The sequence below is a fragment of the Dryobates pubescens genome, chromosome Z (genome assembly GCF_014839835.1).
Source record: "Dryobates pubescens isolate bDryPub1 chromosome Z, bDryPub1.pri, whole genome shotgun sequence".
NCBI lineage: Eukaryota > Metazoa > Chordata > Aves > Piciformes > Picidae > Dryobates > Dryobates pubescens.
The window spans coordinates 126,332,540-126,345,124 of NC_071657.1; the positions used below are offsets into that span (position 1 = coordinate 126,332,540).

Here is a 12,585-nt window from a genome sequence, read left to right on the forward strand (position 1 = left end):
AGTGAAGGATGGGGATATGACACAGTCTTGTGGGCCAGAGGAGGAAGCACCTCTGCTGTGGGAAGTGCATCGACTACTGCCTGCCAGTATATCAAGACTGGTCCTGTCAAGTCCCTGAGGCAATGTACTGAAAATACAAACTCACGCCACTTTGCGGAGAGGTGGGCACTTGGCAGAGGCAAGCAAATGACATTAGCCTGTTAGGCAAGCTCCAATTTATTAGATGTTTACATGATTTAATTCCAATCCCATATCCCACTGACTTCCAGATTCATCTGTTTATTACTTACACGCCTCCTTTCACTCTTGCAGGTGGCTCCCCAGCCTGCTTTTCTCATATACCTGTGATAGTTTTCTGTTATCGCTACATTTCCCCATATAATCTGAGGGTAGTCTCTCATTCTCGTTATCTGCCATCTCTGGTTCCCACAGGAAGATCAGGTGATGGGTTAACTGAGAAGACTGGATAGCTCTGCTGGAAAACCATGCTTCTTGGTTAGCATGACCAGAAAATAAGAACTGGCATGACAGGGAAGTAAAGCACCTGCAAAAGGGGGTTGCCACTCTCATTTTGTGCCCCTGTTAGCCCGGGACCTTCTTAACTTCACCAGTTCCCAGTCTTTACCTACTGTCCGTATCATGACACTGCTTTCACTCTGATCAGATGCCCATCTCCAGAGGAGGGGAAGTGGCTCCTGCAGAAGGGAAGCTTGGGGCTATATCACCAAATGCACAAGGCACCGGTGTGACTGCATTTTATTCTTTATCCCTGGCCATTTTGCTGGCGGGGGGCTGCTGCTCCAGAGCTGCAGCAGGTCTCTTCCTGGATCTACTTTGGATCACAGCTGGTAAGAGTGAAAACATGACATTTCTATAGCCTTTTCTGGGCCCTATATGGGTGACAATGCTGCTGCTGGCTACCACGGCAATGGAGAGCTGTGGCGTAAGCCAAGGTAAAGGTTTGCAGAGATCCAGCTGCACTACAGGAAGGATAAGGATGAGCAGGGCAGAGAATAGGTGATTTGATGAATTACTTATGCTCTTGGCCAAAACAATTATAAGTGGGCAAAGAAGTGACCAAGAAAAGACTTCAGGAAAGATAGGGATGTTCCAGTAAAACCTAGGTGGGAAAAGAAAATATATGATCTGTCATGAGACCTATCAGCAAACACTTAACCCCTTTGGGAACATTTCACCTTTTGGAGTGGCTTCGTATCTGCCCAGAATTTTGTATTATGTAGCTGCAATATTTTGATGGGGTGCAAGGCATTAAAAAGTCAGACTTAGTGCTTTGCCAGGCCATGAACCACAGCCCTTCAGCCCATGGTGCTGTCACATCTGCATGGCAAAGTGCAGGAGCCAGGAAGGGTGGGCAGACCCCACAGCTCTATGGGTGTTTATTGCTCTGTAAACTGCTCTTCAATTTTATCTCCTGTATCTTCTACAATAGGTTGTAAAGCACCACAGTGAAAGGGAGTTATTAAATAAGTAAAAGCAGGAAACTGTGTGTCATCGAGCTTCTCGCTTCTGTCAGGGAGGAGAGGAGTGAAGGAGAGGTGATAATGACAGAGGCTGCCTCCAGGGAGGAAGGTGGAGACAGCAGTGGAGGGGGCGGAGAGCTCAGATTATGGTGAAGGGAGAAAAAGGACACAGCACAGTCAAGTGAAAATAGATAAATGTCAAGCAAACAAAGAATTTATTAGAAGTGAAACAACGTTGAACCACCAAAACCTTCACAGCTATAAAAATGAGGAAATGAGGAAAAGTATGAAAACATTCTCATCAATATTCCTAAAATAGGCTCAGAGAGGGGGGAAAAAAGTAACAGGGAGGTTTCGATCTTGTCTGTCTCTCTCTCTGATCTAGCCAGCAGTGTGCCCACGTTCCCACGCAACGTGACTGTAATTACAAGCTGTCATTTATCAAAGCAGGACCTGGAAATTTTCATGTTGCTCTGCAAACATACAAGAAAAGCTGCAAAATTGTTAAAAGACTGCCTCTTCTCATCTAACTGCATCATTATGTAGCACCATGAATCTATACATAATGAGAGTGTCTGGGCTTCCAGTGAGTAGGGCTTGATAGTATCACACAGCTAGGTAAGAAATGTAATGAACATGACCAACATCTCAACAGGTTTACTATCTCTTGATGTCTAACAGAAATTGTCTGTAGTTGCTTCCTCTTTAAATGATGATCTCGCACAAGGCTCTCTTTTGAATTAACAAAAAGGCTTGAAGTGTAAGAACACACTTAAGGAACTCTTTGTTTTTCAGTTTTGTCACTTATTTGTGCTCAGGGGTCTGCGTCTCATTTTTCCCCCCCCCCCATACTGATAAACTCCATGCTGACAGGCTGAAGGGGTTGAACTCAAATGAGCCCTGAAAATATGTATTTCAGTGTTGACATTTACTGTCTTGGCAATGGATGTCTCCCCCTACCACTTCACCAGAGGACTAGCCAGGAACAGATAAGATTGCCCTCAATCTAAGAACACTGAAGTATTATAAATATGGTATTTGACCTTGTTAGTGCTGGGAGGTTATTGATAGTTAGAGGAGCATCACAGCTAGAGACATAGTAAAGCTTGTTGGGGACTGTGGGAAATGCAGTCTGTGGCCCCAGGCTTCAACATAGCCCTGAAAGACAGAGTACAATTATTAGTTCTGAAGATCTTATAATTTGCTTCTAAGGAAAAGAAACTTGTTTTGTTGGACAGGGACTTTGAAGACAAAATGAACTACCAACAGAAACCAAAACGCAAACCCCTAAACAAACAGCCCCCTTCCTCAAAACAAAAAACCCCCACCCATCTCAACCAGCTCTTCCTGAAATATTAAAGTGCCTGTGAACCAAACATTACAAGACCTTACATTCTCTAGGAAAGAGACAGAATCTACTGAAAGCTTAGATCAGCCAGGAAAATACAGTCATAGAATCACAGAATTGTCAGGTGTGTGAAACTAGATTTAGGGCTTTCAGTCCCATTTTTATCTGCAAAGCTTTCATTAAAACATTCTCCCTTGAAGATGCTCTTAGTTACTGATCATCTTGCCATTGTCCCCAACAAGACAAAGATACATAAGCCTTGATCACAGATCAGGTGAAATTGCTGTGATAAGCAGAGGGCAGAAGCCCATGCCAGTGTAGAAGAACCTCAGGGAGAAGCAAAGGCTGAGCAGAAGGTGCTCACAGAGGTCATTGGAGGTAACTGATTAGCTCAGGAACAGCTAGGAAAGGAAGAGCTATTCTTACGCCCATTCAATATTCAGCACTATCAGATGAAAAGGCAAGCCAGCTGGTGTCCTGCGTGGTGCTCATTATTCATGAGTTTTACAAGCATATTTTCCATTCCACAATCCAAGGTTTTAAAGAGCTAATTGAGTAGTATTACATTCATGGCAGATCTCTGCAGAACCCCACTCAGTACATCTCATCATTTTTTCTGTGAAGTGCTGAGAGCAGTTTTTCCCCAGCACTTTTCACTCAGGATACCGTGGTAGCATTTAAACCATGATGTCTCTATGTCACAATATCCCAAGTCTTAATGAAGTTATGACAAATGATATCTGCCACCTCCCTTTTACATGTGAAACCTGTACCCTTCTACAGAAAGACATCAGATTGATTACAGTCCATATTGATCTTTACTTTCCACCCCTTTGCTCAATAATTTTGATCTGGGATATTTTTTTAACCATGGGTCTAAAAATCCTCAGCTTTCATTTCTGAAAATCAGAAGCTGAGTGTATATTACTTACAAATGCAAATTCTCAAATACAAACTCCTAAAATTGCCTAGGGTCTCTAGGTACTCTGGGAAGACCAGCAATTTTAACATCTAATTAATCCAAGCATTCTCTACTCCTTTCTTTCCCTGTTGCAACTTGCACTCTGGTAGATGGTTGCTAGCAGTTGACTATATAGTGAGGGCTGATTCCACCTGGGCTGAAACACCTCTGCCTTTTCAGCTGCTGCACCAAGAACACCTTCCCATTAAATGGTGGATTGACTCACTCACTGATTTTACCCTTCCTATGAACATACTCCCTGTTCCCTGTTATTTATACAACACTCATTACTGTTTTTAGTTGGATTGGCTGCCCTTCTGATTTTGCCTCAGTATGCTGTGCTAATTAGACTTAGCAAACTGGCCTGGGTTCCTGGGGAGAAGAGAAGGCTCAAGGGAAACCTTATTGCTCTCTACAACTACCTGAAGGGAGGTTGTAGCCAGGTGAGGGCTGGTCTCTTCTCCCAGGCAACCAGCACCTGAACAAGAGGACACAGTCTCAAGCTGTGCCAGCAGAGGTTTAGGAAGAAATTCTTCATAGAGAGAGAGATTGCCCATTGGAAAGGGCTGTCCAGGGAGGTGGTGGAGTTGCCATCACTGGAGGTGTTTAGGAGGAGACTTGATGGGGTGCTTGGTGCCATGGTTTAGTTGATTAGATGGTGTTGTATGATGGGCTGGACACAATGATCTCAAAGGTCTCTTCCAACCTGTTCTATTCTATTCCCTTCCCCCCCTTGTTTTAGCTCTGTTGAAAAGTTTGTGGTTCATTTAAGTTGGGTTTTTATTGCGCTTCTTATTTTATTCCACTTTGGGGTAGTTTGCAATAATGCCTTTATCACAGCTTCTTTTAAAAATTGCTGTGAGCTCCAAGATTGTGCCTCTTACTGCTTCAGTTCTGTTGTGATGCTTTTGAAAATGAATGGTATCAATAATAGTCTCACTAAGTGAAATTTGAGCCACCATCTCTGGGTGAGAGAAAGAGACTTGGAAACCAGTATGAGTGAACAATCAGTTGTGTGGGATTTCTTCTCAGCAAGGTGGCTTCTTTATTTCATGTGACCTTCCTGTTTCTTAACAAACTATTCATGCCATGTAAATGATAGCAGCCTACAGGGGCTCCTTGCAGTCTCTCAGTTCCCTCCTGTGATTGAAATCTGGGTTGAAATACAGTTTCCTTAAAGCAGTTTTCAGTTATTGTGGTAATAGAAAAATACAAACATCTGGGAAAAGCCTGAGTATGAACCTATAGAAATACAAATAAAAATATGGGATAACCAACTGTGAGTTGGCTTATTCTTATTAAAGGGGACAGGTAGCCAATTTTAATTTCTAAGTGAATTAAAGTACAATAAATTCATGGAATAAGCTTACAACAGTATCTTTGAAATCATATAAAAGCATTACAGAGATTTCCCACCACACCATTTTCTATTTCAGAAATAAAGATCTGATTCTAAAGTGAGTATTTTCTGGCAAACATCAGTAGATTTCCACAGTGAAGTCTTAAACCCTTGAAAAGAAAGGAAAGGAAGAAAGAGGAAAAAAGATAATGGAACAGCTAATAAACTTTTAAAGATAGTAACAGACACTCTCCCCCCCCCCCATTTCCCCCACAGCCTATCATATTATTGTAGCACAAAATGTACCTTTTAAAACCAGTTCTCAATGAAGGATGAACTTATCATTCAGACTGGAAGCATGCATGAAACTCATACTTGAGTATTCTCCAAAGGAGTATGTCTAGACATTTGAAATGTAGTTTATTAGCCTCTCAATCAGCTGAAGCCTAAGTATGATACATCTGTCATCAAACATGGCAACAAACATTAGCCTGTGTGATTCATTGTTGGTTTTGCTGCAATTCACTTAATGATGACCATATATATTTTAATCATCTCAGTGAATTCAATTTAACTCATTCATATTATGCCAAGGAACCGTAACAACTATATTGCAGGCAGAGGGAGAAAAAGATGACAGAAGAAAAGTTCCAGGCAGCAAATTTGTAAATTAATTTCTTGTTCCTTATTCATTATTAATACAATTGGGCCGAGCCGGTGAGGAAGACGGCGGGAAGAGTCTGCATGGCGCTGCCAGGTGGAAATAAGGATAACATCAGAGCAGGATGCAAGAAGTGTGGCTACCCTGGTCATCTGACATTTAAGTGTCGAAACTTCCTCAGAGTAGATCCTCAAGGAGATACTGTTTTGGATGTTAGCAGCACTAGCAGTGAAGACAGTGAGGAGGAAGAACTACAGAGATTGCAAGCCATGCATGAAAAAAAGAGTTTAAACAAGGAGGAAGAAAAAAAGAAACGAAAAAGAAAAAGCAAAGAAAAAACAAAATTAAAGAGATCAAGGAAACGATCTTCCTCAAGTGAAACTGAAGAGGATGGGCCAAAGTCAAAAAAGCAGAAGTCACACAAAAAGGAAAGGGAAAAGGAAAAAAAGAACAAAACTAAGAAAGGAAAGCATCATAAAAAGGAAAAAAAGAAGAGACAAAAGGAAAAAAGCTCATCTTCTGATAGTTCAGATAGTTCTAGTAGTAACTGAGGTGCTGGCCTATTTTTATGTGCACTTCTGCAGGGAAGATGATTTTCCTTTCCAATCAAATTTATTTATGCTTTGAAAATGCCATTTTAAAAGGAGATGTATATGTATTTTTAAGAAATCTATTTGCAAATATCAGCGCTTAAAATTTACTAAATGGACCATTTGGGGAGGTTTTCAGGAGAAGACTTGATGGGGTGCTTGGTGCCATGGGTTAGTTGTTTGGGTGGTGTTGGATTGGTTGATGGGTTGGACGCGATGATCTTGAAGGTCTCTTCCAACCTGGTTTATTCTATGTATTCCAATTTTAGAACAAAACATAGGGTGAACTTTTATTATGAGTTGCTCACTTCAGCTTGCTAGGGTTATGTCCATTTTTAAACATTTTCTATTTTCCTGGTTAATTAAAATTTAAAAAAAAATAAAAAAATAGATGTGACAGAAGATGGTTGAACCTCTCACATTATTAGCATTTTACTGAAGGGGAAAAAAACCTGAGTGAGTAAAGTCTCCTGCAGCTGTATCGCTATGCTTTTATGCAATTACAATAAAAGTGGAAAATCAATTGGACAGAATAACTAAATGAATTGCTCAGCTGGAAAGCAATGTGGGTTTCTTTATTTTAAGAAAGCATCTTTCAAGTCCAGCATAGTTACAAGGAGACACCCTGAAGCTGGTCTGCAGACTGGACATCAACACATGAAGTCCACAGAGCAGAATTTTTTTTCCATCTGGGAGAGTCAGAAACAGAGAAAGGAAAGCTTCATCACAGACAGAAGAACAAATAGTAAGTTATGAATTAGGAAAAAACCCTCAGTGCAAATCATATCAATTTTGAGGTGAACACAGACAGAAGGACTTTGTCAGACAGTAGGAATAACTGGAGAAAGCTCTGAACTGCAACAGTCCCATGAGGGAAGAAGAGACAGGAGACCAGGGAAGTAAGTCTAAGAGACACTGCTTTTCAGAATCATCATTAGGTCTTAGAAGCTTTTTATTGGCTAAAGGGCTCTTGAACAGTAACTGGTGACACAGAAGTTGTCCTTTGGGAAGTCATTTGGGGCTTTGCTTTTTTTTTTTTAAAGCTGAGCTGCATCCACCTTTGCCATACTGCTGTGAAGTTTAGCACCTGAGAAAATCAGATAATGGAGTTGAATGTGAAAAAGAAATCTTCACTGCAATATGCAAAATCACTCATTTCCTATAAAAGCCCTCTTCACTTTCCACAGAGCCACTGTGCTGTGTTCAAGCCTCTCATGTCAGAATCGATTTAAATATGACACCTATATAAAAAAATAGTTCACAATAAATAGTTCTACTGGCAGACAGGTGTCATTGTTCCCCAGGAGAAGCCAGTTAAAGCATGAAGGTAACTAAATATGAAGATGTAGTGAGTCTCATTTGCATGAGTATAATCCATATTATAGTTCTCAGTGACTGAAATCAAACCTCTGCACCTAGAATTTACACATATATACTCCAGACAGCCAAGGCCAACTTAATCCTCATAAATTCTGATCTAAAGTACTGCTAAGAAGGAAATCTCTATAAAGAAAACTGAAAGTGTTTAGCATAATTTATATCACTTATTCTGGATGGACATTTGTCCTGCTCACTTCCTTGCCCTGTCTGCCTCCTTCCTGCCTCCTCTGGCTACCAGCCCTAGAAGCATCCTGAGAACACTGTTACAATAATTACCGATTGCCCCATCCTCAAAGGAGCAGAGCAATCTGTGTGCAGTGCTCCTATCACATTCAGATCAAGGGAGCTCCGTGCCTTCCCATCAATCAGTTTTGCCATTTCAGAACTTTAAATAATGATTGCACTCATATGAAATCCTAAAGAATACCACACCCAAATCTGCAGTAAGTTGGTGGGAGCAGCAACATATTGGAGCTTGTACTCTTAATATTTAGCATGCATGCTATATAGTACAAAATCCATCAACCTAGTACAAATAACAGAAGAGTGAAGAAAAAGGTTAAAATTTTTCAGGGCTACTTTGTCCTGAACTCAAGTACTCCATCATGACCTAAATTGTATAGCAAGTGGAGAGGATTCTGGACATCCTCCAGCAGCTTCAGCTAAATTAAACATGAACATGAATAATGCCCTGGGGCTGTGCATTCTCTGGGATGCCACAGGCATGGGACTTGCAGAGAATCCACCCTTGTAGCAGAACTGTGTTCCAGATTCTAATTAGCTGAGTTTCCTCTGTCAAGATTTCCCTGTGAAAGCCTCCCACAGTAAAAACACTTCTTAAAAAACGTTATGCTGCAGCAGATGAAAATAAACCTAGCTGCTGAATTTTCAGAAACTTTCTTTGGAAGAACATAATTTCAAGGACTACAATCACTCATTCCAGATACATGGTTCATGAACTCAAAACCATCACTTCCAAGTACTGCATGTTCTTGTCTATCCTAACTGCCATATGCTACTAAGTCATTTAATTTTATACTCACCCTCGTGCCTCCAGGCTTCATGGGCAGATGGCTCTTTGCCACCTAATCAAATTTGCACATCAAGGGCATCCCAAGTGAGTTCTTTTATAGAACTGTATCCTCCTTTAGTTCTTCTCCCTTTCTTGAATATTTGCACATCAGTACAAACTTGTACTACTGAAAAGGTTCATAATTTCCAGATGTAAGTCACTCATTCTTCAATTAAGCACAACATAGTATAAACAGTTCTATCCCATTAATTCTAAAAGTACAATTCAGTGCCTTGGAACTTCACAGCACACCCGCACAGACCTTAATATCCCTATTGGTTCTATTTTGGGTCTCTCTTTCTTCCATGGTACATCCATTCATTGGGCAGAACTTGCCTATGCCCTCTGCCACCACATACCCAGTTATAATAATGCACCTTGACTCCTGCAATCAAGTGACAGTTTTTGCTGTACTGCACCAAGATTGATGCAGTATCTGTATTTGAATGCCTTCTAATATTCAACTTCAACTGCTGAATTTTCGTGGATTGGCTTATCTGAATGTAGGCCTGTGGCTGCTGCCTTTGATGGACTCAAGCTCAGTTACATGTGATTCTCTGGAGCATCATATTAATCAAACAGGAAAGTTCTCGTGTTAATAACTGTGGTATTTCTTCAACCCTCTGTGACCTACATTGCCTCACCAAATTGGTTTGATTTTTCACTCATGCTTTTATCACATTTTGCTGCCATGATTTCTGTAGCTCTTTACTTGTTGCTTTACCCATCACATCATTAAATATTTGTACAGGCATGCATCTCATCTGTCTGAATGTCTGAATGCACAGCAGGTTAGGGTTAGCCTGGCACCGACAAAACATTGTTTCACAAACCTGTGCAATTCTTCCACTTAAATAACACCACTGCCTTTGGCATAATATCCTCAGTTTATCCCTTCTAGACCGTTTACAGACAACAGGACAAATAAGAAGAAACAAGATCATCTATGCTGAGAGTAATTAAACCCTCCACTTCACACCTTTTTCTCTAAATAAGGAACAGTGGAGTATTTTTTAATATTGCCATCAACAGCTACAGAAAAAACCCTCACCCTGTTAAGATTCACAACATAAACAAAGCGGTTTAGCATTAACATTTCAGGGATACCTAAACCAGCTTTGTAATCTGTACTAAAAAGCTGTCCAATACCAGTTATTTTAAGATAACACATCTGGAAGATTGTAATCTGAATTATTTTCATGGAGGAGCAACAGTGGAGTTGTGATGGTATGTATTATTGTATTGACACTGCAGATGCCAAATAGAATAAAAAGTGGAAATTAAAGAGCTCTCTACACTAGTTACTTCTAAATGTTCATACCAGCATTGAATACATCCTACTTTATATATCATGTTCTCCATCTAGCTTTTCTAAGCAATTTAATATTTTGTGCCAGGAAAGAGTAGAGCCAAACAGCATGCACAGCTCACCTTCCCATGTCACAGTAAGTCATCTCTGCAGATTAAGAAAGGTCTATCCCAGAGAACACCGTGACCCAGAAGCCAAAGATAAATTGTTTACAATTTGTTCCAGGCATCACCTATTTAGCTACACATAGTCCTTTATATTTACAGCCCTTTCTATTGCTCTGCTGAGAGCAGTAACCTGAATATGCCAAGAACATAGTGGGAGCCTGCTGAACATGGACTGAATTTACTCCAGTGTCTCACAGCCACAACGGTTTAACAAGTGCTGCATGGGCACAGTGAGAGTAATACCATTTATAATCAGCTAAGCTAATCATCCTTATCCCCCTTCCACAGCCGCTTCTTCCCCAAGGACAGATAAAAGTCATCTTTTGAGACACTACTTGGTTACCCATTAAAATAGACCAGAGGTCTCACGACCCAGAAAGCAGTATTTTGACAATTTTCAAGCCGTTTTGAAAATGCCAAAGACAAACTCTAGTAAGCGGATGCTTGCGGAAAGATCCGAGTCTTTGATGCTATTCAAAACAATAAAAAATGCCACTTCATGTAAATTTCTCTCTGTGATCAGAGGCACAGCATACATATATATATATATATATATATACACACACCCCCTAAAACTAGCATTCAGCTTGCTAGCCTAAGCTAGGTTCTCAAGGTACTAAAATAAGCCCAAACCAACACGAGGATCCACATCCACAAACCCTTGCATTTTTTTCTAATGAAAACAAGCGGGTGTTCTACGAGGCACTTTGTCTCGTTGTCCCTTTTGATAACATGGTTATATAGCTTCATCTGCCTGGCCCAGAGCCATGGAGCCACCAAAGCTGTTTTCTGCTTCCTCAGCTGGTGCTTGAAGATGCCAAACTGACAAAAGCACCGCTCTATTGCTTAAGTTTTGGAAACTAATTGCTTCCTATTGGCCCTATTTAAATTAGGAGCCTAGCTAGCACCCCATTTAGCTTCTTAACACTCAGATGAAAACTGAGGCTATGTTGCTTGGAGTAGGTGAGATTAGGCACAAACAGGAGCAGGTCCCTTGGCATTCAAAGATAAAAAAGGGACTTAGCCGACAAGCTTTGGGCTTCTTCCAGAATGAGGCAGCTGCATCAGAGGGTGCTGCAGGCAAAAATTGTGGATTTAAGCAAGCAAAACAAATACTTATGCTATCTAACGCCAGTGTTCTGAATTTCTCACCTAGAGATGCTTCATTATCTTGACAACAAAGAATAGAAACTTAAAATGATTCAGGAAACCAAAGTGCAAAGATCCTATTATTCCAAAGTCCCTCTAGGACCTTGTTTAGGCATGAGCTGCTTGCTTCTTTACCCTTACCCTCAGCCAAAAACTGTATGCATTGCTAAACGATAGAAGTTCAAACAGTTAAGAAAACTGTTAGAGGAAGATTTTTTAAGGTAAGTAATTCTAGTTGCCAATTCTGCACAGAGGCAGGCTTTTTTAATCTGGTTCTTTTCTTATATCACCTGCCACAAGCAACTTTATGCTTGTAACAAAAGAGCAAGGAGAAACGCCACTGGGTCAGTTGTAATAGCCTGGACTGAGCTACTGCTTCATGCTGACAAAAGCAAATCCTATGGGGAAAGCAGTGAGGCAGAAGCAGCAGAGTAGAAAGACACATCAACATGCTTCAGCTCCTAGAACACTTAAAAGTGTACTGTATTAGGTCACTACAGAGGTCAGGTTTGTTTTTATTCTTTCTGGTAAGACACCAGTAGCAAATGTGAAACAGTGAAATGTGTAAGCATAAATAATTCCTAAACTGTTACTGTCCCTGTATATTTTACAGTTAGGAGATAGCCAGTAATTTAGGATATTTCTGAATGGAGACTGTATTTAAAATAGTTTTTATAAACATCACATTCCACAGGTAAGTTCAGTACTTTTAACCCTATGACCCTGAAAGAAAAAGTGTCCTAGCAGCAAGCTCCACTACACTACACAGTGTAATGAAAGCTAAGGTTGAAACTTTACTTCATTGAAATCTTGGGTCTTACAAGATATCAAACATTATCAAGCCAAAATTATGGATGATGTCAAACTGGTCCTCTGTCACATTTTAGTTTTCAAGAACAGCATTCAATACGGTATTGGGGATGACAAACCTCATGGAACTATTGAGGTTGGAAGAGATCTTTGAAATCACCAAGACAAACCACTTGCTTAGAGTTCACAATCTCACCACTACTGCTAATCTACCACTAAGCCACATCCCTAAGCACCACATCCACATGTCTTTTAAATACTTCCAGAGATGGTGACTCCACCACCTCCCTGGATAGCCCTCTGCAATGCTTGATAACC

The 12,585-nt window shown here is 40.6% G+C and overlaps 2 protein-coding genes across 2 annotated transcripts in view; one reads left to right on the forward strand and one right to left on the reverse strand.

Annotated features, from left to right (window-relative positions):
* The window catches only part of LOC104299096 (YY1-associated factor 2), an 80,354-nt gene that overhangs the window by 53,428 nt on the left and 14,341 nt on the right, over positions 1-12,585 (reverse strand). The gene's annotated exons all lie outside the window — the stretch shown is intronic.
* Positions 5,839-6,502, forward strand: LOC128899399 (protein SREK1IP1-like). Its single transcript, XM_054178033.1, has one exon. It carries the CDS (start codon positions 5,874-5,876, stop codon positions 6,339-6,341), a length of 468 nt encoding a protein of 155 aa, XP_054034008.1. The 5' UTR covers positions 5,839-5,873; the 3' UTR covers positions 6,342-6,502.

Excerpts from the sequence above, each read along its gene's own strand:
- LOC128899399 (XM_054178033.1), top strand. The coding sequence starts at position 5,874 with ATGGCGCTGCCAGGTGGAAATAAGGATAACATCAGAGCAGGATGCAAG.